Source organism: Siniperca chuatsi, linkage group LG2, assembly GCF_020085105.1.
Source record: "Siniperca chuatsi isolate FFG_IHB_CAS linkage group LG2, ASM2008510v1, whole genome shotgun sequence".
Taxonomy (NCBI): domain Eukaryota; kingdom Metazoa; phylum Chordata; class Actinopteri; order Centrarchiformes; family Sinipercidae; genus Siniperca; species Siniperca chuatsi.
The window spans coordinates 4,656,385-4,681,402 of NC_058043.1; the positions used below are offsets into that span (position 1 = coordinate 4,656,385).

The 25,018-nt window shown below is 39.0% G+C and overlaps 1 protein-coding gene across 11 annotated transcripts in view; it reads left to right on the forward strand.

Annotated features, from left to right (window-relative positions):
- Positions 1 to 25,018, forward strand: part of LOC122887804 (glutamate receptor-interacting protein 2-like) — a 267,289-nt gene that overhangs the window by 182,289 nt on the left and 59,982 nt on the right. For 2 of the 11 annotated variants that reach the window (XM_044221376.1, XM_044221413.1), the window contains exon 1: positions 14,813 to 15,019. The exons of the other annotated variants lie outside the window; for them this stretch is intronic. In XM_044221376.1, coding sequence (XP_044077311.1) covers positions 14,965 to 15,019 — 55 coding nt within the window. In that variant the 5' untranslated portion in view covers positions 14,813 to 14,964. Of the gene's footprint in view, positions 1 to 14,812; positions 15,020 to 25,018 lie in introns of those variants that run through there. 11 annotated transcript variants of the gene reach the window in all.

Here is a 25,018-nt window from a genome sequence, read left to right on the forward strand (position 1 = left end):
AAATTCATTGGTTGCCAAACAACAGAATCAGAATCAGAAATACTTTATTGATCCTCGAGGGGAAACTCTTTTGTTATAGCTGCTCACCTTTACATCAATGCACACAGGAATAGAAGTACTAAGCAAATCAAAATATAATACGCTATAATACAGGTCAGATAAATTAAGAACAAAGTGGATATAAGTATAAAAGCTAAAATAAGTGTAAGTACCAAGTGGATTTAGAGGTTGATAAGTATGTACGGTATAATAATACAATGTAATAATATAAGTAATAAGTAAAAGTGCAAAAATGAGTACTGTCAAGTTAAGTGTAGCTTATTAAGGTGAGTATGAGATGGTGGATATTGCACAGCAGTAATAGAAGGATAAATAAATATCAATAAATAGGAAATTTTAAACTGGAAACAGAGTATATTGCACAGCAGTATTAAACAGAGTATATTGCACAATTATTTCAAGTATTGCAGTGATGTTTGGTGGTTGCTAAACATATAATCTTTTATATAAATAACATAAATACAAATTTTCAATTTATGCCCACACAGTGCACATTTAACAGTTCAGTCGCTTGTAAGATTCACCACTATTGTCCTATTCACTCCTTTAGCAATGACAAAAATGTAAAAGAAAATGCTCCATTCACAGCAAGACTGTTGGAAACAATGAGATAGTTACCAGACTCTGTGGGTCATACAGTGAAAGAACACTTTATATTTGATCATGGCAAAAACACATACTATCTTATCAAAGATTGTGGAGTATAAGATCAAAGTTTTGGGCTAATATTTCACTTCTATGCCACCATCATATTGATACATGAGTTTTGATTGAGTGAGCTGACTGCAAGCTCTTGAGACTTGCCCACTTTAAAATGTTACCCATCTGTCAAGAACAAGCTACAGCAGGACAGTTAGTTTCCAGGGGGTGATGACCGGCTTCAGGACACACTTTAGGAACAAACAACAGAAGCCGCATTTATTTCTTATGCATATCAGTAGCACTGTCTGTTCGGTGCTGCTGTCTATAGGTGATGCCTGGCTAAAAGTAATGAGAGAGAATGAACCAAATAATGATAGATGGCAAAAGGTACAGACAATAAAAGTGGAGCAAGAAAGACAGGTGAAAAGAATACAATTAGAGACACGATAACACAAAGAAAAAAGGAGAGCAAAGAGAAATCATATGAGGAAAAAGAAATATGGGAGAAAAGGTTAAAGGAGAACAAGAAAAAATGTCAATGAGGACATAAGAGAGAATGAGTAAAATAGAAATGAAGGGGTAACAAGGAAAAAAGTTCTGAAACTGCAGAGTGACAGGCAGAGAGGGATAAGGACTGGAATAAATGACAGTAAGGTTAAAAGAGGAAAAACAGCCTTCAGGACATGAGAAGTAGCGAGACTGAAAGAGCAAGCAAGCAAGAGGGAGGAGAAACAAAATAAGACCGAAATGAAAGAGAGGGAGTGAGAGAAATCGAGGTGATGACAGGTTGTGTTGCATATTAGGGGTAAAGAACGAAGGCAGTGACAAGTGCCAGCGTTGTGTGGTGGTAAAAGGCAGATAAGGGCCCGGGCTGACGCTTTCAAGAAGCCCTTTCAGAAACCTTTTCAAAAACTGTTGTTTGGCCTTTCTCAGCTCCCTTAGTCGGCTGCCAGTGACAACAGTGAGCCCACGGGAAAAAAACAGCCAACAAATAAAAGCCAGAAGAGGAAGAGACAGAGAGAGAGGGACTGAGGCTTCACACTTTTGGTTTGCTGGCCTCATTATGTCAAGGCAGGGTTACAAGAGAGCAAAAGGGGGAAGAAGAGAGAAAAAGGGTGAAGTAATATTTAGAATGTGAATGAAATAAGAAGAGAGGGAGAGAGAAGGGATAAGAGGGCTTGAAGGACAGACACAATGTATGAAATGATACTTGTGGTTAACATCATCTCTCTTTTTCTAAATTTCTCAAGAAGCGAGGCTGCCCTGACCGACGGCAGGGAGAAACAGCAGAGCCAATGCCTAAAATGTCCTATGTTCACATTGTCCTGACAAGAGATTTTTTTTTTTTTGTTGTACAAATAACGTTTGTTGTTTCGGAGAAGCAGAGTTTTATTGTGCCGTAAAACTAAAACGTCATGGTGTTATTTTTAATCGTGACCACCATCTTTTCTTAACCCTAGCAGTTTTAGTTGCCTTAACTTGACCAAATCTTAATGTTAGATACGTACAAGAAAGTTAAAGGAAGGGAATGTTTGTACTCACAAACCTAAACAGCTTCGGGCAGAACACTAGGAGAGAACTACTATTTTGTCCAGTTAGCAAAAGTTGCTGTACAACATAAAGTCCAACTGCATCACTGGTAATTACCATGTCCTTATACCATACAATAAAAAAGATGGTTTGTCAGAGCTATCAAAAAACAACTGGCATTACTGTTTTGCTAATGTGGCGCCCACGTCAGTAGGACAAACAAACTGTTTTGTTAAGGTAAGGGAAAGGACATGATTATGGTTTCAAGAAAACAGTGTTGAGTGTTGGCAAGCAAACAGTGGTCTCTGGTGGTGGAATTAGACTATTTATATGCCCAAACATCCACCCTGACTCCCCTATGGGTTTTCAGAGAGGTGTAAGAACATTAGGCTACTTCTTCATTTGCTGCTGGACTCAACACAGGTTGTTTCAATGTTAGAAAATATGACTTATTAAAGAGAACAGCCATCAGCCGTTATTCGCACACAACTGCAAGAGTTCACTTACATGGGAAATGCAAACACGGAGGCTATTTGAACAAACGATCAGTGTTGCTGTTAGTTTTGATGGGGACAATCTCTTAACTGCTGACATGGCATAAGATGCATACCCAATGCAAATGCAAAACAGACCCTTACATAGGTACTTTTTAGAATAATATTGATCATATTGATCAATTCTGACCTTTTAGACAAGTGATTGGAATGATAAAGTAGGATTCACTTTGAAAATTGCCAGAGTAATGTTTTTAATCTGGAGATACTGTTGCTTGTATGCAGCAAGTCATCACACAACACTGTTTCCATAAATCACCATCAGGCGGACATGTGTCCCACACTCACTGATTATTTCACATAGTTCATAGAAACACCAAGGGTGAAATATATCTGGGCACTGGTGGAGAATCTGCAGAACTTCCTCTTTGTTGACTTGTTTTTGAGGCCAAAGAATATGCACATTTTTAGAGTGGTCTTGTTGAGAAGTAGAAGTAGGTCACAGTGATCCAAGACATGGATGAAATAAGGAAAAGCTAATTAATAGAGGGGGAAAAAATCATAATACGGAGCTGCAAACAAAGCAGGAAATTGAGCCAGTGGCTTATGGTTGTCAACATTCATGGAAAAAGTCTGATTAAACATTGTCTTGATGATCTGGAAGGTGCCCTACAAATAATACAGAATGGGGGGAAAAGCACAGGGAAGAGAAATGCATGAGATCTAGACATCTTTTACAAGAAGTAGGTAGGTGACGCTGTAGGTGTTACACTGTTAACAGAGCCGTCTGCATATCTGCTGCCTGAGTCGTTGCATGTGTCCTGTATGCACATGCATTGGTTATTGTCTACACAGTCTTTGATTGTGAAGCAAAGAGGCAAGACATGCAGAAAAGAGAGGAAATGTTCGGTAGGATAGCAATGAGAAGAGGAGGCAGCTAAAAGACATAAATGGGAAAGTGTTGACTGCAAATTTTCTTTTATTTGAATCTGAACCTAAGTCTGATTCACGTCACTCCCTTTAACCCTGCTGTCTGATTTCACACTTTTTTTTTTTTGCTTTGATCTGTGGTCCACTTGCATTGGCTTTTCATCAACAAAGTACAGCTCTTTACCACCATTGCCAGGAGGCGCAACAATAAAAATCAAAAACAATGTACAGGCAGGCAAAGCCAGGAGAGCACAGCTCAAGGGACTGAAACAATCTGAATCCACTGATGTTATCATTGTAGGAAAAATGATGTGTGGCATTAAGTTTGCCTTGCATGATCATTTCTGCTCATATACCACTGAGGCATTTTATCACTCCCATTTTCTTGCTAACAATCACTGATATACACTGATGATGTTATCCTGACACAAGCACATGGATTTTCTTCCTGTGGGACTCAACTCAGGCCACCTTGTCGAGTGGTCTCGTGTACAGTTTCTTGGGTCTGAAAATTACCGACATTTTAAAACTATCACCAGAAAAACAACAGCATCTGTCATTGGCTCAAATGCCGTTTACCTTTTCCTGACAAGGGACCTCTTGTGGCCATGCAAACAATAATTGTCCTCTCTCAGAAGCAAAGGTGGAAGTAGCATGATGTTGTTAAAACGCAAGAATTTCGGGGTGAATAATTGGTCTACAGTATGTTGGTTTTCGCTAACGTTATCCGTTCAGACTGAAAACAGCAGGGGCTGCGTTGATGGGGGCGTGTTGCTTCAGGTAAGACATGGAATGGGATCCAGGAAGTCTAGTTTAAATAGATCAGTGAGTTTGAAGACTTATCAGCTTATGAGCCAAAGCACTGAGCTTTATAATACTCGGTTGTTGTTATGCCAGCTATTATTTTATCTTTAATCACGATGATCGTCAGCTAAACTGTAGAAATATGCCGCTCTCAGATTCTGACTGTGCTGGTTTAATACTCCTTTTAATACAGGTCTGTTTGTTGATTGTTATACATAATGCAGCTACTGCATTTGACATTTGCAGTTTATGTAGCATAAATACAATAATTTGCCAGTTACCACAAGAGCAGCAATCATCTTTGGTGGTAACTGGACACAAAAATGCTACACATCAGTAAAAATCACCAGTTTCTTTGAGTCATTACATCTCTCTGTGTAGAGCATCCAGCCTAACAAGAAACCCAAAAAAAATACTGTGTGTAAACCAAATTTGGCAGTCTGAATCCAGCAAGAGGAAAGAAAGAGAGAAGGCAATATAAAAGAGGAAGAGCAGAGGGAGAAATTAGAGAGTGAATTATGAGAGGACTGACAGGTAGGGTAGCTGGCACGGCAGAAAGCTGTGATTCCACCAAGAAAGAGCAGAAAACAGATTTGGGGTAATTTGCATTTCAAACTCGCCCGACATCCAGCGTGCGATGCCAGAAACCTGCTGATTTGCACTCTACTCCTCTCCTCTGTCTCTTCTCTCTCTCCCTCTATCTCATTTCATCTCTATCTCCATTTTTTCAATATTTTCCTGATTTACTGCAGTTTTTTCTATTTTCTATCTCTCTTGCAAATTGGTTTAGTCTTTCAATGTGTTTCATTCTTTCTATCTCCATGTGTTACCCTCTGTGTTTCTCTCTTCTAACCTTCTTTCTTTCTTTCAGCCCTCTTAGTAGCCTATATTTTCCTTATCCTCTCTAGTTTGTATTACAGCTATCTATTTTGCCACCTGCTCTGTCTCTGTCTTAGGGCAGGACGATATAACCCAAAAACTACAGTATATCACGATCAGCTGTCACAATTAGTTTGATAATGATAAATGTAATGATGATGTAGTGTAAGACATCAGTGAAGGATATTTAATTCCTCATGCTGGCTTCTGATTTGTTTGTCCTGATTACTCTGTCAGAGATTCTGGACTTCTCGTCTGGACTGTTGGCTGGCTGAATGGTTGAGCCTCTGGTCATTATGTCACTGGTTGTTTTAGCTATTGTAAGTTCAATTTTATGGGATTCAGGCAATTTGTTGACAATTGAAATATGAGTAGACTTGGATTAGTAAGAGATTCATAATGTCTGTAAATTGGTAAGTTTGGTTTATTGCTCTACTTTGTACCAATTTTTCTTATATTTCTTTTTACTTTATTTGTGTTTGCTTATAATGAAAAGTTTTCTAGCAGATGTTGTTCTTTGGGATTTTGGGTCCTTGATAGTAGTTCAATCAAGGCCTCTTAATAAATAAAATAAACATTTCTCATTGCTCCCCCATTCCCTCGTCTCGGTCTCCTTTCTTGTCTCCTTTCCTTTTTCTTCTTCTTCTCTCATATACCATCTTTTTCTCTCTGTCTCTCCAAGTTTTCTTTCCTTCACCTCACTCTTTCATCTAATCCCCCCGCACCCTCGTTCTGACTTTCTTTCTCTCTTTTCCTGTCTTCTATTTTACTCTGTTGTCATTTTCTTTCTCTTGTGTTGTTGTAAGACAGTTTTTTGTGTCCATCTGTCCTCATTTGTGTCCTGCAGTGCAGAGTGCTATTAGAGTGATAGAATGAAGATGCACAGCAGGGGGAGATATAGAGTCAGAGAGAAGGAAACAGAGGGCATTAAAGGGAATGAAAACGAGGCAGAGAGGTTTACAGCATGAGAGTGGGAGATGGACTGATTTGATGTTCACGATAACAAACTTTAATGCAAGGTTATTCTTTAAAACATAATAAAAACTGAAATGAAAAAGAACTAAACTAACAATGTAATAAATTGTTGCAAATGTAACCTTTATTTAGATCAGGTCCTGTTTCATACTAATATAATTTTTTTTTTAAATGGCAGTTTTTACCATTTGTTTTATTGCTAACCTTTGTTACACTGCCTTCTATGGCACACAATGCAGTTGCAGAAAATATCTGTTCATGAAATGAAATAAAGAGAATCAACAGCATCCACTGCGGAGTAAGTTTGTTAGTTTCCATTTTAAGAATGTATTTCCCTCAATTCTGAAATAGTGTGTGTGTTTGCATGGTCTATCCTTGTCTAGACACCTATATGTGTGTGCATAAATTTTCTTAACCAGCTGCCTACTGTGTGGGTGTATGAGTGTGTATGAATGTGTCATTCCATGTGTAAAAGTACGTGTGTGTGTGTGTGTGTGTACGTGCACATGCCTGAATGTGGGTGTCTATGTTATGTGTGTCTGTGCGCATATGTGTTTCCTGCACTGAGCCACAGGAGGCCATCATTTGCCACTTCAAAGTACTTACCCATAATCCTCGGAATGTGGATTCATTTGCACTTGAAACCCACAGAATAAGGGAAAGAGAGAAGCAAGAGAGCAAGAGAGGAGAGAAATTTTGTCACAGAGACAAGATGAGAAAAACTCTGACCATGTGCAACATAAAATGTGATCTTAAGTGTCTCGAGTGTGTGTGCGTCTGCAGGTGCAAGCTGACATGACTCATTTTCCTGACTGCTTCTTTTGCTTCCTTCCACCTCTGCCTATTTCTCTTTCCTCTAGCCTCTCTCTTCCCCTCTCTCTCTCTCCCAAATACACACTCACTAATGCAGTACACCAATGCACTCACACACACTTAGCCAACCCACACACAAATGTGCACACTCACACTTAATCTCACACAGACACATATGCAGACAAATATCTAGCTTCATTCATAAGACATTGCTGAAACACACTTGAAATGGTAGCAGGGATGCACAAACATGAAATGTAGCATGCACACACACACGCACACACCTCCACACACAAACAAATGCACAAGCTAATCTCTCTCAGCACACACGTTTTAAGTATAGCAAGTTAAGAGAGTGAAGGATTTTTTTTCTGTCTCAATAGACCAGCAGTGACTTTCCATCCACCTCTGACAACTTCACTTTCCTGCTGCCTCCTGTGTCTGTGTGTGTGTTAGAGAGAGGCTCACCTTCTGTCTTTCTTCCATCTTTTGCTTCTACTAGTTGCTGTCTGTTCAATGAAAAACAGACATCAGACAACAGACAACTTCTTCTTGGCTCACCTCTACCTTTATTCATATTTTTTAATAAAACATTTCTCCTTGACAGCTTTTAATTGTGTATTAATCCCTAAGAAAATAAAACCTTGGATGAAATATTGCTTAATGTTGCGTACACGTTTAGTGCTTGGTGGAGATGCTGAGTTCACAATTGGAAAAAGTCTTCATTCACTCTCTACAAGTTGTATCAAATCAAATCAAGTTTATTTATAAAGCACATTTAAGTGCTGTACAGTAAGATAGATAGAATAAAATCATATAACATGGTAGCAAGCATAAAAATACTATCCCATACACAAATAAATAGATAAAGGACAATTTTAATCCACAGAGGAATAAAGGTGAGGCATAAAACCATTAAAGGACACTCAAAGGCCTGAGAAAACAAGTGGGTCTTAAGTTTAGCCTTAAAAGTGTCTACAGAGCCTAAGCCTCGAACGTGGGACAGCCAGGAGCAGCTGGTCTGAGGATCTAAGAGATCTGGGGTTGGAAAGGGGGCGGAGAAGATCAGAGATGCACTGGGGTGCCAGGCTATGTATGGGCTTTAAAAACAAAAAGAAGAACCATAAACTCAGTCCTATATTTGACTGGTAGCCAGTGCAGGGACGCCAGAACAGGTGTGATGCTGTCTCTCTTCCTGGTACCAGTCAGTAGTCTAGCAGCCGCATTCTGCACCAGCTGCAATTGGGACAAGGATGACTGGCTAATTCCCAAATAAAGAGCTTTACAATAATTCAGCTGAGAAGAAATTAAGGCATTTGTGACAATCTTCAGTTCATTAAAAGAGAGGAACAGTTTGAGTTTTGCAAGATTTCTTAGGTGGAAAAAGCAACCTTTCACAACCGTATTAATTTGCTTGTCAAATTTCAAAGCAGGATTGAAGATAACACCAAGATTTCTGGCATGGGCATGAAGGTTAGGCACCAGGGGCCCTAGGTGATTAGCTAAACCCCCAATAGAGTTGGAGGGGCCAAATAAGACCACTTCGGTCTTACTATTGTTTAACTGAAGACAGTTTTTTGCCATCCAGTATTTCACATCCTGGAGGCAGTCAAGGAGGGACCTAACTGTGTTGTTGTTTTCATCGGGTTCTAATGGGAGGTATAGCTGAGTGTCGTCTGTGTAGCAGTGGTAGGAGATATTGTATTTATGGAAGATTGAGCCTTAAGGGAGCATGTATAAGGCGAATAATATCAGCCCTAAAATGGACCCTTGAGGTGATGGGAGCAGATGAGAAGAGGTTACCAGTTTTGACAGATAAAGATCCGTCTGTTAGGTAGGAGGTAAACCACTGTAGGGCACTACCCCGGACTTGGAAAAAGGCCGAAAATTGTTTAGAACAGTTGCATCAAGGTTAGACTTTTTAATGATGGGATGTACTACCTAACTATGTTTAAAACAAGAGGGAACAGAACCGTTAGCTACACTGTTGTTTAGGATGAGGGAAATTGCAGGACCAACAATGTTGAACACTTCCTTCAGCAGGCATGTAGGAACAATGTCCAGGGGACAAGCAGTCGGCTTTGTGTGTGTATGTCTAAATGATGTTTGCCAGAAACCAAGCTGGCAATACAGGGTGTCTTAAAGTCCTGAGTTTGGTTCCAGTCCAGGACTTGTATTCCATGTCATTCTCCTCTCTGAACTCTCTAATAAAGTCATCTCCAAAAGTCATCATCAAAAGAGTGACTCACGCCAATTTCAAAACCTTCAGGGCCTCAACATTTGTCCAGCCAAACAACTAGTCTAAGAAAAGAACAACAGAATTATGGTTGTTATCTCTGGGACTTCAGGCTTGTCTGAACCTCAGTGTGTAGTTTTATCAGAATCAGAATCAGAAATACTTTATTGATCCCAGAAGGGAAACTCTTTGTTACAGCAGCTCGCCTTTACGTCAGTGCACACAGGAGAAAGTACTAGCAAAAAATATAATACAATATACTATAATACAGGTCAGAAAATAAATTAAGTACCAGGTGGTGGTGTATATGTATAAAATAAAATAAGTGTGAAGTACAAAGTGGGTTTACCGGTTGATCATGATAATACGGTATAATAATACAATGTAATACCATAAGTAATAAGTAGTAGTGCATCTACTGTCAAGTTAAGTGTAGCCTATTAAGATTATTATGAGATGGTGGAAATTGCACAGCAGTAATAGAGGTATGAATAAATAATCAATATCAATAAATAGGAAAAACTAGAATATTGCACCGGAGTATTAACACAAGATATTGCACAATTATTTCAAGTATTGCAGAGATGTAATGATCAATGTCCAGTTTAGTGACTTAGGGTCATACAGACTAACACTTAGAGGGAGGAGTTAAAGAGTTTGATGGCCACAGGCAGAAATGACTTCCTGTGGCGCTCTGTGGTGCTTTTTGGGGGGAAATTCATATAACACAGAAGACTCTGTGTTATATGAATTTCTTTTGCACACAAACACAGAAAAAGATGGAACCTGAAGATATTTTCCGTTGCCTTTTGATTAAAGTTCCCTTCTTTGGCAGATCAGTTCAGAGTTTACTTATCCGTTGTAGACATGGTGGTTTTCAGCAGAGTCTTGGTAGATTATACGGCAAAGGTCCTGCCAGAGTCTACAAGTCACACTGTTACCATGTTATGAATGGTTGAGACAAGTTTTCTAGGGTTTAGAGGAAAGTATTCCAAGTCACATGAAGACAAAACCCCCCCTAAGTATGCAAACACATACCTGTTGTAATATTTAAAGGCAAAATATAGAGCAAATAAGAAGTACATCTTTTGATTGTTTCTTTGACTTTTTGGGCCACAGTTTTTACACAAACACCACAAAAGAGTTTCCCCTCGGGGATCAATAAAGTATTTCTGATTCTGATTCTGAACAAAATAGCTGTTGTCTTCAAAATTACACACACACACAATGTTGGATTTTTCATGTTTCTTTGAAACTCAAAGACTCAATTATGGGTCATGTCACAATAGATTTATCACATAATAGTTATGACTTCAAAATTGAAAATGACAAGAGAGTTCATCTTGTTATTTTTGTATAGTTATTTAAGATTTGATGCTTCAAATTTGGCTGATGAAAGTGTGTTTTTTTTTTACTCTAGTCCAGGAGACCAGGGATCGTGTCCCGTGTGAAACCAAACATTAATGTTGACTTATTTTAAGTTACAAACATAGGTGTGTAGCCTATGTAAGTTAGCTAAGTTACATCTCGCGACTTACGGTGACTTACTAACGTAACTTACTCATTTTAACTCAAACCATGATCTTTTCCAAAACATAACCAAGTAGTTTTGGGGCTTAAACCTAACCAAACTCCGACCATTTCACAACGTTAACCACGTGTTTATTGTTACCATGACGACGAAGGTCCAGTATGCTGGTACTCTCCAACGGTCATATATGTCGTTTTAGGGAACGGTCATATATGTCGTATTGGGAGTCATTGGCAAACAACCTATTCTGTCGTTTAGGTACAAGGACTTATTGGGATTTAAGGTTGTAACCAATGGTATTTAAAAAATGGATATATTTACAGCAGATACTGTATACTTCCAGTGGTTGAAATGAATAGCAGATTTCAGTTGAAGATGTATAATGGACTATAAGCCACATAATTAAAGATGAAGAAAGACTTTCCAAGTATTTTTAGTCAGCCTGAGAACTTGATATCCACCTTCACTGTGTTTTGTCTGTGAGAAACCATGACAAGAAGCAGCTCTGTTTTCTATATTTTCCTGCTCGCATCTACCAGCACTGGTAGCTAGATACAAGTTGGCAATCACGGCAAGTGGAGGTTGTTTACACCATGATGTTGAACAAATAAAAATAAAAAATTCTAATTAAAACTAGATGTGACACGATTCGTTGGTTGGTTTAAAGACGATCTGAAGGCCCGTCACCATATTGGGATTTGGAAATTTGGACTGTGGCCTTGCTTTTTTTTACAAGAGAAATTTTTACTCTAAAATCACCTCTGTGAAATCATCTTGACTTTGTATCTGACTATATGTATGAGTGAATTTGGAGGGTTTCTGAATCATTTCACTCTAGTCAGATTGCTCCTGGATACAGTATGTTTTAGCTTCTGTATTAAGCACGCATGCAGTTCTTCCTGAAATATAAGACAATGATGATGTATAACTACTCAAAAAAGTGAAAAAGCCGTTTGCACAGTTGTGTGTGTTGCTGGCATCAACTGTTGAGTGATTTGTAGCAAGACAAGACTGAGCAATGTGACTCAGAACCTCTGCTGATGTAAATATGGGGTTGAGCTGTTTGAGATGAATCTAGGTCAGGCAACGCAAGGCGAGCAACCTTCATGATGAACTGACCATGAGGGAGAGCGAGAGAGTAATAACAAGGGTTATTAGTGTCTCTGCCCCCTCACCCAGCCAGCAGACAGATTAGGTTGTGTGTGTGTGTGTGTGTGTGTGTCTGTGCATTCAAGGCATTTGTGCATGTGTCTTTGCAAGCATGTCAGATATGCATGTATTTACCATGTGTGTGCATTTGTCTTTTGCTTTGATGATTTTAGACAGTGGGAAAGAAAAAAAAACCTGAAGCAGCTACCTTACTGAGCCGAGAGAGAGAGATGGAGAGAGTAAGAGATGGAATTGAAAAGAAAAAAGATGATGGGAGTGCTGGGGGGAAAAAAGGAGAAAGAGTGAGAGAGGATTTGAGAGAAGTGAAGAGAGAGAAACTGTTGGTATGAAGTAGAAAAGCCTTGTTTATGTTAATAATGGTACAGCCAAAAAGATTACTTCCTATGTACTGTTAATTCTTATGTATATACATGCATTTATATATGATAGATTTCCATTTATTGTATATATTCTGTTGAGGAATTAACATGTATTTAATGTATGTGTGTTTCTAATTGGTTGTTTGCAGCCCTGTCTCCTAAAAGATCGAGTTCATTTACAATTAATTTCCATTACCACATATGCTTTGTTGGAAACATTCCACCCTGAGGAAATGTTTATATTGAACATAAACTGTTTTCCTAGTATCTCCTTGTGGCAACTGAAGCACGATTCACATTTTTATAGTTCTGTTTATGTAACTCAAAGCATTTGGTTAAGGTTCGGGAAAGATTGTTGTCTTGGATAAATCTTGAACATGCCTAACATTAACATTATGTTTTAGTAGCCTTAGCAGCAGGCTTTGAAATTTGACTTCTTCTCTAAATAAGAAACACCTTATCCTGGAGATGAAAGTTGGACCTGCTCTCATAATTTAAATCAAATCTATTTTTTGTGGTTTGTCTTCTAAGTTATTTAGTAAATGAAGCTTGTCATGTGTTGAATTTGTTGGAAGCTGCTGTGGATAAAACCATCAGCAAAATGTAAAACTAAATATGTAGACAAACTGGAGGAGGAGGAGTGGGATGTCTGGAACACACTCTGATGCACTCAAACATTTGCTCCCTTCTTTTGTGTCGTTTCTCTCAATCGTTCGCTGTCTCAATCCAGCTTCATTGGCATGACCATACTGTAATTAAGTACAGTATTCCAAAAGCAAGTTGTACAAGGTTTAAATGTAGGTAAAATAATTCAAAATCTAAGAAAAAAGACAACAAATTAGCAGTATTAAAAAATTCAGCTTTGTGTAATTGAGGAGTTCACTGACTCATTGACCCTTTGGAAATACTGACACTCTTTTAATATACCTGACCAAAAATAATGAGCTATTCAAAATTATGATATGAAATATGGAAGATGACTCAGACTCGAAACAAAATTCAGGTGTTCATTTCCTCAATGTAGGCTTACCAGCTGCCAATGTTCACTAGCTAGCTAACTAAGAACACAAAACATGTAAATAGGACAACTTTGGAAGACGCATTTCTTCTCTGTCCACCTGTCCACCTGTCCTGTCCATATCAACCCCTGGTAAGGCAGTGAACTAGCCGACCGGCAAGCAGTAACCGGTGTAGCAGTAACACATTTAGCAAACCGCAATGTAAAGAAAACATAGAAGAAATCAGGAAACGGAAATCAATATCACAATGTAAATGAACCAATACATCTGTTCTTCACCTGGGTCTTCTGCAGCTAGTAGCAACTCCTATTGGCACTATTCCATACAAGCTTAACTGATCATTACATCTACAATTTTGTCTGATCAGTATCCAAGCAAATGTTGACAGACATATTTTATCTACTCCCCACATGCCCTTGTTGGATCATCATTTGAAGGTACTTTTTTATCAAAGCTGTTATGTGATTGTTAAATTGTCATTCAGTAGAATTTAGTTTTTCTATGATCAGGTTACTGCTAACCAAGCTAGCCACTAGGCTGTATATAGCTATACTAGCTACTAGGTCAATGCTAATTCAGCATTCTAACTGTTGAACTACTGTTAGGCTAACTGTTGTGTATTTTACTCTTTTTACTTTTACTCTTGTGGACTCTATGTGTATGTTAACTAGATTAATTGACAATGACAAGATGAACAATGATATTAAGTGCCTTGAGAAGGAATTTGGTTTCTCTCTCCTTTGCTAGAACACTTGTGGCAGTACTATGCCCAAACTCTCAAAGAAAAACAGAGAAAACTTCCTGACAGGATGTTAGATGAACCAATCAGCTTTCTTGACATGCAGGTCGGCACTATGCTTGAAATTTGGGAGATGTTATGAATAAATGCAGGTTACTCATAACACCCTTCTCTTCATAGGTTTGCAAATATATTAACATGTATTCCTGCAGAAGCATAATTCCAGTGTTACTAAATAATGCGTTTCTTTCCAACACTGTGTATAAAACATCAAATGTTCTGTAAATTTTGTTAATATTCAGGCAAACAAACCCAGGAACAGAAAACAGGGTTGCCATATTAGTCCAACACGATTTAAAATAAACATGGATGAACTGGAAAAAAATCACTTAACCACTCTCTTTCTCTGCCTTTTCTCTTCTCGTTCTCTCGTCCATCTCCATTTATCTCTTTGTCTTTCACTCTCCCACATAAACTCTCAGCATCTCTCTCATTTTTCTTTTCTTCTCTTTGCCTCTCCCCTTCCCTCACACACTCTTACACACTTTCTCTCTCCTAAGCTCATCCTACCCTCTCTCCCTCTCTCCTCTCTCTCTCTCGGGGGTTGAGCGGTCGTAACGTAAGCGCCAGTCATCTCTTATCATCGCCACTGTGTTCCCTGAGAACTCGGCAGTCCACATCTCTCCCTCTGTCGCTTTCTCTTCTGTCTTCTTCATCTCTTTTAGTGTATATCTGTCTCTCTTTCTTGTCCTCTGTGGATGTTGCTCTAATAAGGAAAACTCAATGTCTGCTGTCATGTTTTGCGGTCTGAGGAGGGACGATGGGGCAAACAATGTTGGTGAGTGCAGAACCCATGAGGGAAATTCCTTCAATGATTCGATTGCAGTCTTTTAATTATTAATATACTGGTGTTAAGCTCTTGATTCTGAACTACACTTCCCAGAAATCACCTGTCATTCAAACATTGCATGGAGGTCCTGTGGCATCTTCTTGCTTGGATGTTCTGCTGATGACGCTTAGATTTCTATAGGTGGCACTCTTTTCTTTGTTCAGCTTTAGCATTTCTTGTTATTCTTATTTATGTTTTTTGGCTTTTTGTTTTTGCTTTTGTTTTTCTCAAACCAACCAACATTGCCTTCAGAAATGTAAGACAGGTCAGTGGATTGCCAGAAAATCCACTCACCTGTCTTTACAAGTTCTTTCTTGGAATAGACTTGAATTAATGCTTCTGTGTTAGCTGTTAAATCGGTCATACTGTGGATGAAAAGGAGACTACTGCTGTATGCCCATTAATAGCAAAAGTAATCTTATTGACATTCTTACATTTGCTATGATAGAGGGAGGTGATCGCGGAAATGTTTTTGATAGATCATACAATATAATGTTGATGAAAAGGAGGACATTTCTTTTTTTTTTTCAACTTGCTTGATGTTGTTTTTCTTCATTATACCAGCATCAGGAACATGTAGGAGAAAACACAAGCAGCCACAATCACAGCTCTAGTGGTTTTGCATGCATAGCCTTCTTAGTTAACGTGTTTCACAACAAAACCAAATGCACAAGTAGAATTAAAATCCAGCTTTAGGAGACACCAGGTGTTAAAGATTTAATGTAGGTTAAAACACAAATCAGTCACAGAGATCAGAAAAACACCTGAATGTTTTGCAGACCATTGCTGTTAGCTGAAATAATCACTATGTAAATTAAACTTAATAGAAAGTCAGTTTTTGTAGATTTTGAATTAGCCAAAATTTGAATTCACTGAAATCCAGAAGCTAAATATATTGCAAGGTGTGTAAGGCTGGAATTATGGTCCTCCAAAGATACAAATAAATGTTTTTGCATGTCTACGCAGAGAGGGTATTATGGGTAAATAAGGTATGGGTTCCCTAAACGTGTACAACTATCAAATCTCAACAACAAGCAAAATGATTGGTTAATCCAATTCCAGTGAAGAGGTGGAAACGTAAAAGAAAAAAAACTTGTTAACATCACACTCAAAACCCATACACAAAGGAAAACAGCCATGCAAACCTCTCCGAACGACCCCCATGTATGTTCACTTTACGTGCAGCCTGGATGTTTCTACCTCAAGGTATTTGAACCAAAGATACCTTTTTTGTTGTTGTTATTTGATGGCCGTTTTTTCAGGGTCAAATCACCTACAAGTCTGTGCGGTGGAAAAGTTCAACTGCATAGAAAATGCTGAAACGTATGAACTTTGTTGCATTTTAATTTCTGTTTACCTGCTTGGATTGCTGTAGCTAGGGATGGTGAGACTTTAATTTGTTCCCTGTTGAACTTCCATATCTGAAATGCCTCCAATCGTACAGACCAGCTGTTACTGTTCCCACCACCAGTAAGTTTTGCTGCTTATGCATTGGACGAAAGAAGAAAGCTATATTCAAGTTTAGTAGTATTATAATGATGAAGTTTACATGAGTAAGCTTCATAATTTTTTCGGAATCTAACATTAGCATAGTAGGCACTGCTAAGTGAACAAAGCTAAGTATTTTACATTTCAGTTGTCAAGACTCAGAACTAGCACAAAGCTGGTTTTATTCTGTTACTAATATACAGTACTGTAATAGAGTTAAAGAGATGCATCAGGGGTATTAATAAGGTGAGCGGCATTCTATTTCATGCACCAATGAGCTTAGTGGGAGCTATATTCTCTGCAATGGCCTCAGAGACTAACTAAGCTGATAGTGCTGGGAATGTGCTGAAACTCAGAAAGCTGCTTTTATTTCGTTTAGTTTTATGTACAGACACTATAGAGGTCTCACATTTCACTGCCTGCTCCGTTAAACTACTACTGCACTTTGGCTTCATCCTCAAGGGGCATTGATTGGAAATGTCAAGCAGTTAAAAGGAAAGGTTTGGAGAACATTGGACATTGAGACACATTTTAGATTTGTTTTAATGTCTTACAGTCTTCCTTGCTGCTGGGTAGTTTGGCAATGCCTTTTTCATATATTTTTCTTGAGCATATGACTATGATATAATATTATGTGTTAACAGAATGTATAAATTATTGTTCATTGCTTCTTGTGTTGTCTGCATTGTTTCTGGGATTGATTTAATCTTTTTTTTTATCACCGTTGAAGAAATGAGCACATAAAATACTAACGGAGGAGAAATGGATAATAAATGAATGATGAAGGGTTTATCACCGCCTTGGCTTTCTGCCGACTGTGCGAGTTGCTCCACTTCATTTTCTGATCCTTACTGAGCTGACCACATTGAGAATCTAATAGTGACTGTTGTGAGGCAATGAGTGTGTTGGATGTTATCATCAGCTGTGCACAACGCGTGCAGCTTTCTCTGCTGTTCCCTACAAACTGCATTTCACTCAGCTTGTTGTAACCATAATCCTCCAGGAGGGCGTCTGTTCTGTGATTACGAGCATGACGGTGATGCAGGCAAACGGCACACAAAGTGAAAGTGAGAATGAGCACTCACTGAACATATATTCACACACACTGTACATGCACACACCGATAACATGTTATGGTTATAGGTTGCACTTGAATATTTCATATATTGTAATGAAAGTGACGTGTAGTCTTTTCAATAACAGAAATACAAATTTCTCCCCATGTCTTCATCTCATTTGCTTCTCAGTTCCTCCGTCTGTCATTTCCATTTTAAGGCATTTAGATAACGCTCTTACCTCAAGCGGCTTACAAGCAGCTCACAGGTGCATCATGGCAGACTGTACGGCAGCTGATGGGGACCAAACCATGTGACTTATGACTTATCAATGAAGGGACTATCTTTCTCACCACAAAACCCACTTACCTCATCTTTCTTCTATCTGTCTCCCTTCGCCGGCCCTCTGCTGAACCTTGTCAACAGAGTTAACTGAGCATCTTGTTGGATCCGGAGAAGTGTTAGAAGTATTAGTAGAAAGAAACTAAACTGAAACTTCAAAGGAGTTTTTGATGTTTTTTTTCCTGCCCTACACCTGCCAAGCTGTTTTCTCCTCACGCCTGCTTCTCTTCAGCTGTGAGCTGTTTCTTTCTTTCTTTTTTGAAAACCAGCTTTCCTTTTGTTTGTCATGTTTTTAGGGAGGTTTGGCTCCTCTTAAGGAGGATTTAGTGACATATGTGTCTAACAGTTGAAACGTATATGCAAAACACAAAGACTTTCCTTTTTTTAATTGAATGGCACCTACCAGGTGGGCTGTATCGGTGTGCAGTCAGTCGTTTTTCAGGGTTTTGGGTTTTGCTTTTCTTTCAGGGCAAACTGAGCTAAAGCTTTCATAGTTCATGGTGACCACAAATAGTAGAACTTGGACTGTATAGTATAATACAATATGTAATGTCTGTGATGGTGCCCACAGGACGTTCAGCCCAGTATCCAGTGCCATTGCAGGAAGTAGTGTCCTATATGTAGAGAGGCAAAGGGTGTGTAAGTCAGGGTGGTGGATGAGTGTGTAGTGCATCAGACTGTCATGCAGCAGACCAGCGTTGATGTCATAACACAGATCTGGAGACTGTCCGCCCAAGAAAAACTACAGCATCAGTCATTTCGGCAAGTGCACGAAACAACATATGTTCAAGCAACAAATCCCTGTGGCTGTGGGAACTATGACTGTAGTCTGTCAGTAGCAAAGGAGACGGTCAGCTGACGTTAGTATAGAGTAACAAAGTCTGCATAGGTAAGTGGTCATTATTGTTATAATAAGGTTTATTCTAATAATAATAATAATAAACTATTATTATTATTATCATGGTTATTATTATAACCAGGTAAGCAGGTTTATTACTCAACAGTGATTTGTAACGGTTTTTGGAAGGCACAGACAAACATTGCCGTCCTGACGAGAGGGGCACCAGATCAGAAAACACTTCTACATGTCGATCTAAAGGGCAGTTACAAATAACATACTTTGTCGTTTCATTTGGAGGACTTATTGAGTTAACGTCGGCCTCTTCATTAACCATATCCAGGATCTCTCTCTAAGCTTAACCAAGTGTTTTAGTTGTCTAACCCCTAACCTTAGCTGAAACTAATTTTATTTGCAATAACCCCAATCTTTCCCTGACCTTAATCATACCGTAGTTGTCATGCACAGATACTGTAGGAAGAATTTCCAAAACATTAGCATTGGACATAATGAAAGACTGTCATTGAATATGATCCAGGATTTTGCACAATCCTCAAATATCAGTGTTCTTGTCTCATGATAGGGTTGGGTCTTTGGAAGGTTTGGTTTATCACTCAATATTCTTGTCAGTTGCCAGGGCCAGAAAATTTTATTTGAGCAACTTGGTGGAGCCTGAACAGAGCGGAGGTGGGATTGCTGAATGTGACAGGCAAACACACCCCAAACAAATTTTACATTGATGTTAAAATCCAGAACTTGACCCATTTTAATGGGGATACAAAGGTTTTAACATGTCGGGAAAAATGTTTACTTTTTGCTCAATGTGAGCACTGAAAATGATGTGTCCATTTTCAGACTGATCCTCCTCCGATGAATGAGCACTTTGTGTCATCGGTTTTTGAAAGTTTTACACAAATAAAGTTTAGAGCTTTGAGAGAAAAGAGGTAAGGTTGGGATACAGAGAAAAAAATACATGAGATCATTAGAGCTAAAGCGGTGACACCCCTCTTCAGCGCCAGCCCCCCCTGCCAGATCCATACAAGCTGCAATTAACCACAACAGAGAAGCCATTACCCTGCCTAATTACTGCTTGTTCCTTCCATAGCCGCTCTATATGTGTGGGTGAGAGATAGGTCTGTGTGTGTGTGTGTGTGTGTGTACACTATAGTTGTATTATTTGTGCACATCCTGTCTTTTGTTTTTTCTGTTTATTTTTCCCGTCTGTGTTATATTTGCTCAGCGGGTGGGGTTGATACAGTTCATGTGTGTATGTGTGTGAGTGTATGTTTGTGAGTGAAGCTGTGTGTGTGCGTGTGTGTGTGTTAACTACAGTCAAACTGTGTGGCAACGTTGTCGTGGACAATAGCTAATTACACATCTTTACCACCGTCAGCATCATAATGGCCTTGGGATTCAGTAACACTGAGCCTATGTGTTTGTGTGTATACGTGTCATGCACACGCACACACGCACACAAACATCCTTGTACTTCTATCTTTGTGAGGACTGTCATTGACATAATGCATTCCCTAGCCCCTTACCCTAACCTTAACCAACACAACTAAATGCCTAACCCTAACCTTAACCATAACCTAATTCTAACCTAACCCTTAAAACCAAGTCTTCAAACAGCCCTTTGAAGTTGTGAGGACCAGCTAAAATGTCCTCACTTTCCAAAAATGTCCTCACTCCATAGGTAAAAATCATGTTTCAGTCCTCAAGTACAGTCTTTGCAAATTTGTTACAAATAAAAACCGAAAAAAATCACATGTACGTAAGTATTCACAGCCTTTGCTCAACACTTTATTGAAGCACCTTTGCCACCAATTACAGCCTCAAGTTTTTTTAAGTATGATGCGACAAGCTTGCCACACCTATTTTTGGGCAGTTTCTCCCATTATTCTTTGCAGGACCTCTCAGGCTCCATCACGTTTCATGGGGAGCGTCGGTGCACAGCCATTTTCAGATCTCCCTAGAGATGTTCAATCAGGTTCAAGTCTGGGCTCTGGCTGGGCCACTCAGGGACGTTCACAGAGTTGTCCCGTAGCCACTCCTGTGTTATCTTGGCTGTGTGCTTAGGGTCGTTGTCCTGTTGGAAGATGAATCTTTGCCCCAGTCTGAGGTCCAGAGCACTCTGGAGCAGGTTTACATCAATGATGTCTCTGTACATTGCTGCATTAATCTTTCCCTCGATCCTGACTTGTCTTCCTGTTCCTGCTGCTGAAAAACATCCCCACAGCGTGATGCTACTACCACCATGCTTCACTGTAGGGATGGTATTGGCCAGGTGATGAATGGTGCCTGGTTTCCTCAAGACATGACGTTTGCCATTCAGGCCAAAGAGTTCAATCTTTTTTTCATCAGACCAGAGAATTTTGTTTCTCATGGTCCAAGAGTCCGTCAGGTGCCTTTTGGCAAACTCCAGGGGGGCTGTCACGTGCCTTTTACTGAGGAGTGGCTTCCGTCTGGCCACTCTACCATACAGGCCTGATTGGTGGAGTGCTGCAGAGATGATTGTGCTTTTGGAAGGTTCTTCTCTCTCCTCAGAGAAACACTGGAGTTCTGTCAGAGTGACCATAGGGTTCTTGGTCACCTCCCTGCCTAAGGCCCTTCTCCTCCGATCACTCAGTTTGGCCGGGCAGCCAGCTCTAGGAAGAGTCCTGGTGGTTCCAAACTTCTTCCATTTATGGATGAGGGAGGCCGCTGTGCTCATTGGGACCTTCAATGCTACAGACATTTTTCTGTACCCTTCCCCAGATCTGTGCCTCGATACAGTCCTGTCTCGGCGGTCTACAGACAATTCTTCATGAACTTCATGGCTTGGTTTGTGCTGTGACATGCACTATTAACTGTGGGACCGTATATAGACAGGTGTGTGCCTTTCCAAATCATGTCCAGTCAACTGAATTTACCACGGGTCGACTCCAATCAAGTTGTAGAAACGTCTCAAGGATGATCAGTGGAAACAGGATGCACCTGAGCTCAATTTTGAGTGTCATGGCAAAGGCTGTAAATACTATGTACATGTGATTTTTTTTAAATTTTTTATTTGTAATAAATACATTTGCAAAGATTTCAAACAAACTTCTTTCACGTTGTCATTATGGGGTATATATACTGTATATAAGATATATCAGGTTTTGGATACACAGTACATGCTTGTTAGTAAGAGCAATACTTTGTTGGTTTGGTCTTTTCATGAGATTTGTTGACAATAAGAAAAATATAGAATATTTTCACTGCTCCTTTGAAATCCTTGAGTATTTTTTACTGTGTATGTATGTTTTGTTTTGGTCTTAGTGTTGTATTTATGTGCCCTGTGTTTTATGTGTGCTAAATGTATGCATCCCACTGCTGCATAACCATTTGCCCCACTGGGGACAAATAAAGTTATTGATTGAAAATGTGTTGAAAGGCAGTTAAAGGCAGTTTCATACTCTGTTTAGGTAAGTTTAGGAGACTTAAACTATTGGTTACGGTCAGACAAAGATTGCCTTCATGATTAAAATAAATGATCTAGAGACAAGAAGCGAAACGCGGTCTCTAATGTTGAAATCACCTGCTTTGTACGGCATAAGGCAGTGTAATAACTCCACACCATTTCCGTCTTTGCTACTGAAAGACAACAATCATTAATTGCACAAGCAGAATAGGATCTTTGTCAGAAAAACGTGAACATATGTTGTTTTAAGCATTTAAATAAAGGGCCAACTCTATCGTTCTGTTGAGGTAAGTCTCATGTGATCTGTCTATGGTATCCTGTTGATCCACAAGAAATTATGGCAAATGTATAGAAGCTGAGAGTTGACAATTTACTGGACATCACTGGGAAAACTTTTGTATTTTAGATCCAGTTATAATGTGACTTATATGTATAAATTGATATCTTTTCTGAGAAAATAATGTTTTCATTTAGGATTTTTCACGCCAGTTCTGCCAATCTTTCTGTATTGTGGCTGGGAATGACCAGGTGCTTCTGTCTTTATCTGAACTCTTCAGCAGCACGCTAGTTCATTTGTATTGTGACGCCTACCTGGTGGTTTGCTGAATAGTTGGTTGATTATAATGGTGTGTCGGCTTAAATGCCTTATTCAACAAAATGAAATAGGCTGAGTGCATTACTCTGTTCAGTTCAACTCCTTTCAATGGCATCTTAGCCTTGCTGTGTATTGGTGCTCTTTTTTCAGCAGCAGCCTGCTTCACTTCTTAAACAGATGTTGGTACCTGGCAGCTGCCCAATACAAACACAGTGCACTCCTTTAGTTTCAGCCCATTCAAGTGTATTATGCACATTAACTCAGACAACAAAATATCGTAAATAGGCAGCATTATTATGTTAATATTTACTATTGTGTACAGTGCTAGTACTTTCTGGACATTCATTTGTTGTTGCAGCCTTGCAAACACATAGTTGTTTAAAGAGAAGTGTTTTCTCTTTTAACAATATGAAGATATTTTTCTGGGTAATATTAAAACTAGTCCAAGTCATGATTTGCTCACAGATGAATCACACTTTCAAATTCTCAGAGAGTAGGGAAAGAGTGCTGCTGTTGTTATAAAAATGCATCAATGTTTTGTTGCTACAGAAGAAACCCAGGGGAGAAACTTAAAAAGCTTCACTTAGTTTATAAGTGCAGTTTTAGATCCTTTTGTGTTGTTACTCCACAATTTTCAGCATTGTACATTCTAAAAAAAAAAGGTGTTGCCTGGTATTTCTTCCAGCCAAAATGCACCTTTGGGTTCCTAAACCTAAAATCAATCTTTAAAGAAACCACAAATGATGATGAGGTTCATGGCCGCTCTGCACATCTTCACAATTGCCAATTTCGAGAGATGGACACAGTTTTTTTTTTCTTATAAGTAGCTAATATAATATTTTACTAGCCATTTTTGTTTATGTTGCACCACATTTTGTTGCATGTTGTTTTAGATTTCAGATGCAGGATTCTTTTTTTGGGGGGGGGGGTTCAAATTTGGCCCTGAGCATAAACTGTGGATCCGCTCAGTGTGCAGACTTTAGGAAAATAATAAATTATATGTGTACCTTTTTTTTAATAGGTCAGAAAGGTCATATTCATTCCACTATAAATAAAATGTGTGCTGTTTTTTTCCTCCGCCCATTTCAGCACAGTTTTTAAGAGCATGAAGGTGGCTCCAAATTGGTGCTATACAAATGCTATTATAATTATATAATAGTATTGTATAAAATTTCAAGCATATTTAAATATATCAAACAAATATTATCACCCACTGTGCTGAGAGGCTTTTAGGTGCCAATTTGAATCCCTGTATGTACTTTGAATCTACCTCTTCAAAAACTTGAACAGTGGTGCTGAAACGAAGAGAGCACATAAGAGTTCTGTAACTGACCCACCCAAATCCTGATATGATGTCAGGACCCCTCTGGTACGGGTTGGGTTTGGGCCATTTTGTTGCATAAAGCTTCGGGCTCAGGCTTGATTAGGGTTTTGACTTTTTTGACTGTAATTTTGATTTATTTTTTTATATGTAATGGCCTGAACCCGAACCACCACTGTTCAATTCTGTATCAATGCATCAATTTTAGAAAACATTCTGACCCCAATCCCCAAGGACTTTAAGGCTGAGAACCTCAGCCATACAGTAAACTCAATTTTATGCACCCTTATTTTGAAGAGTCTAGTACTGCTACAATGAATATATGGTGGTCATTACGCACTGCTCGTCCAATTTCATGTTCCCATAAACACAACACACACACACACACACACACACACAAACACACTAATCTAGAATGGCACTGCCTTACTCTCACAACATTTTCGACTGGTTGCGTGTGTATGTGTGTTACATCCAATATAATTAGGTGAAACTTTGATCATAATGCAGGTCCGCTCACACGTCCACATCCCTGTCGCATACAGAAAAATCACTTGTGTAGAGTTGTGTATGCGTGTGTATGCGTATGTGTGCATGTGTGTATGTCTGTGACCGAGTTTTATGTGCTGTTATGTGTCTATATGATAAATGCTTGTTTGTGAGGATTTTTTTGTTCTGTAAAATGGAAAATATTCTACAAGCTGTGTGGGTGTGCAACATGTATGAATTGTCTGTGCGTGTGATTGTGTTGTGTGTCTGCTCCTACACTTGCATTTGCTTTGCATATAAAATGCACTTTTCGTGCATGTAAATGTGTTTGAGCAATGAGTCTGTATGTGTGTGTATCCCGAAAAAGAATGCAATAAA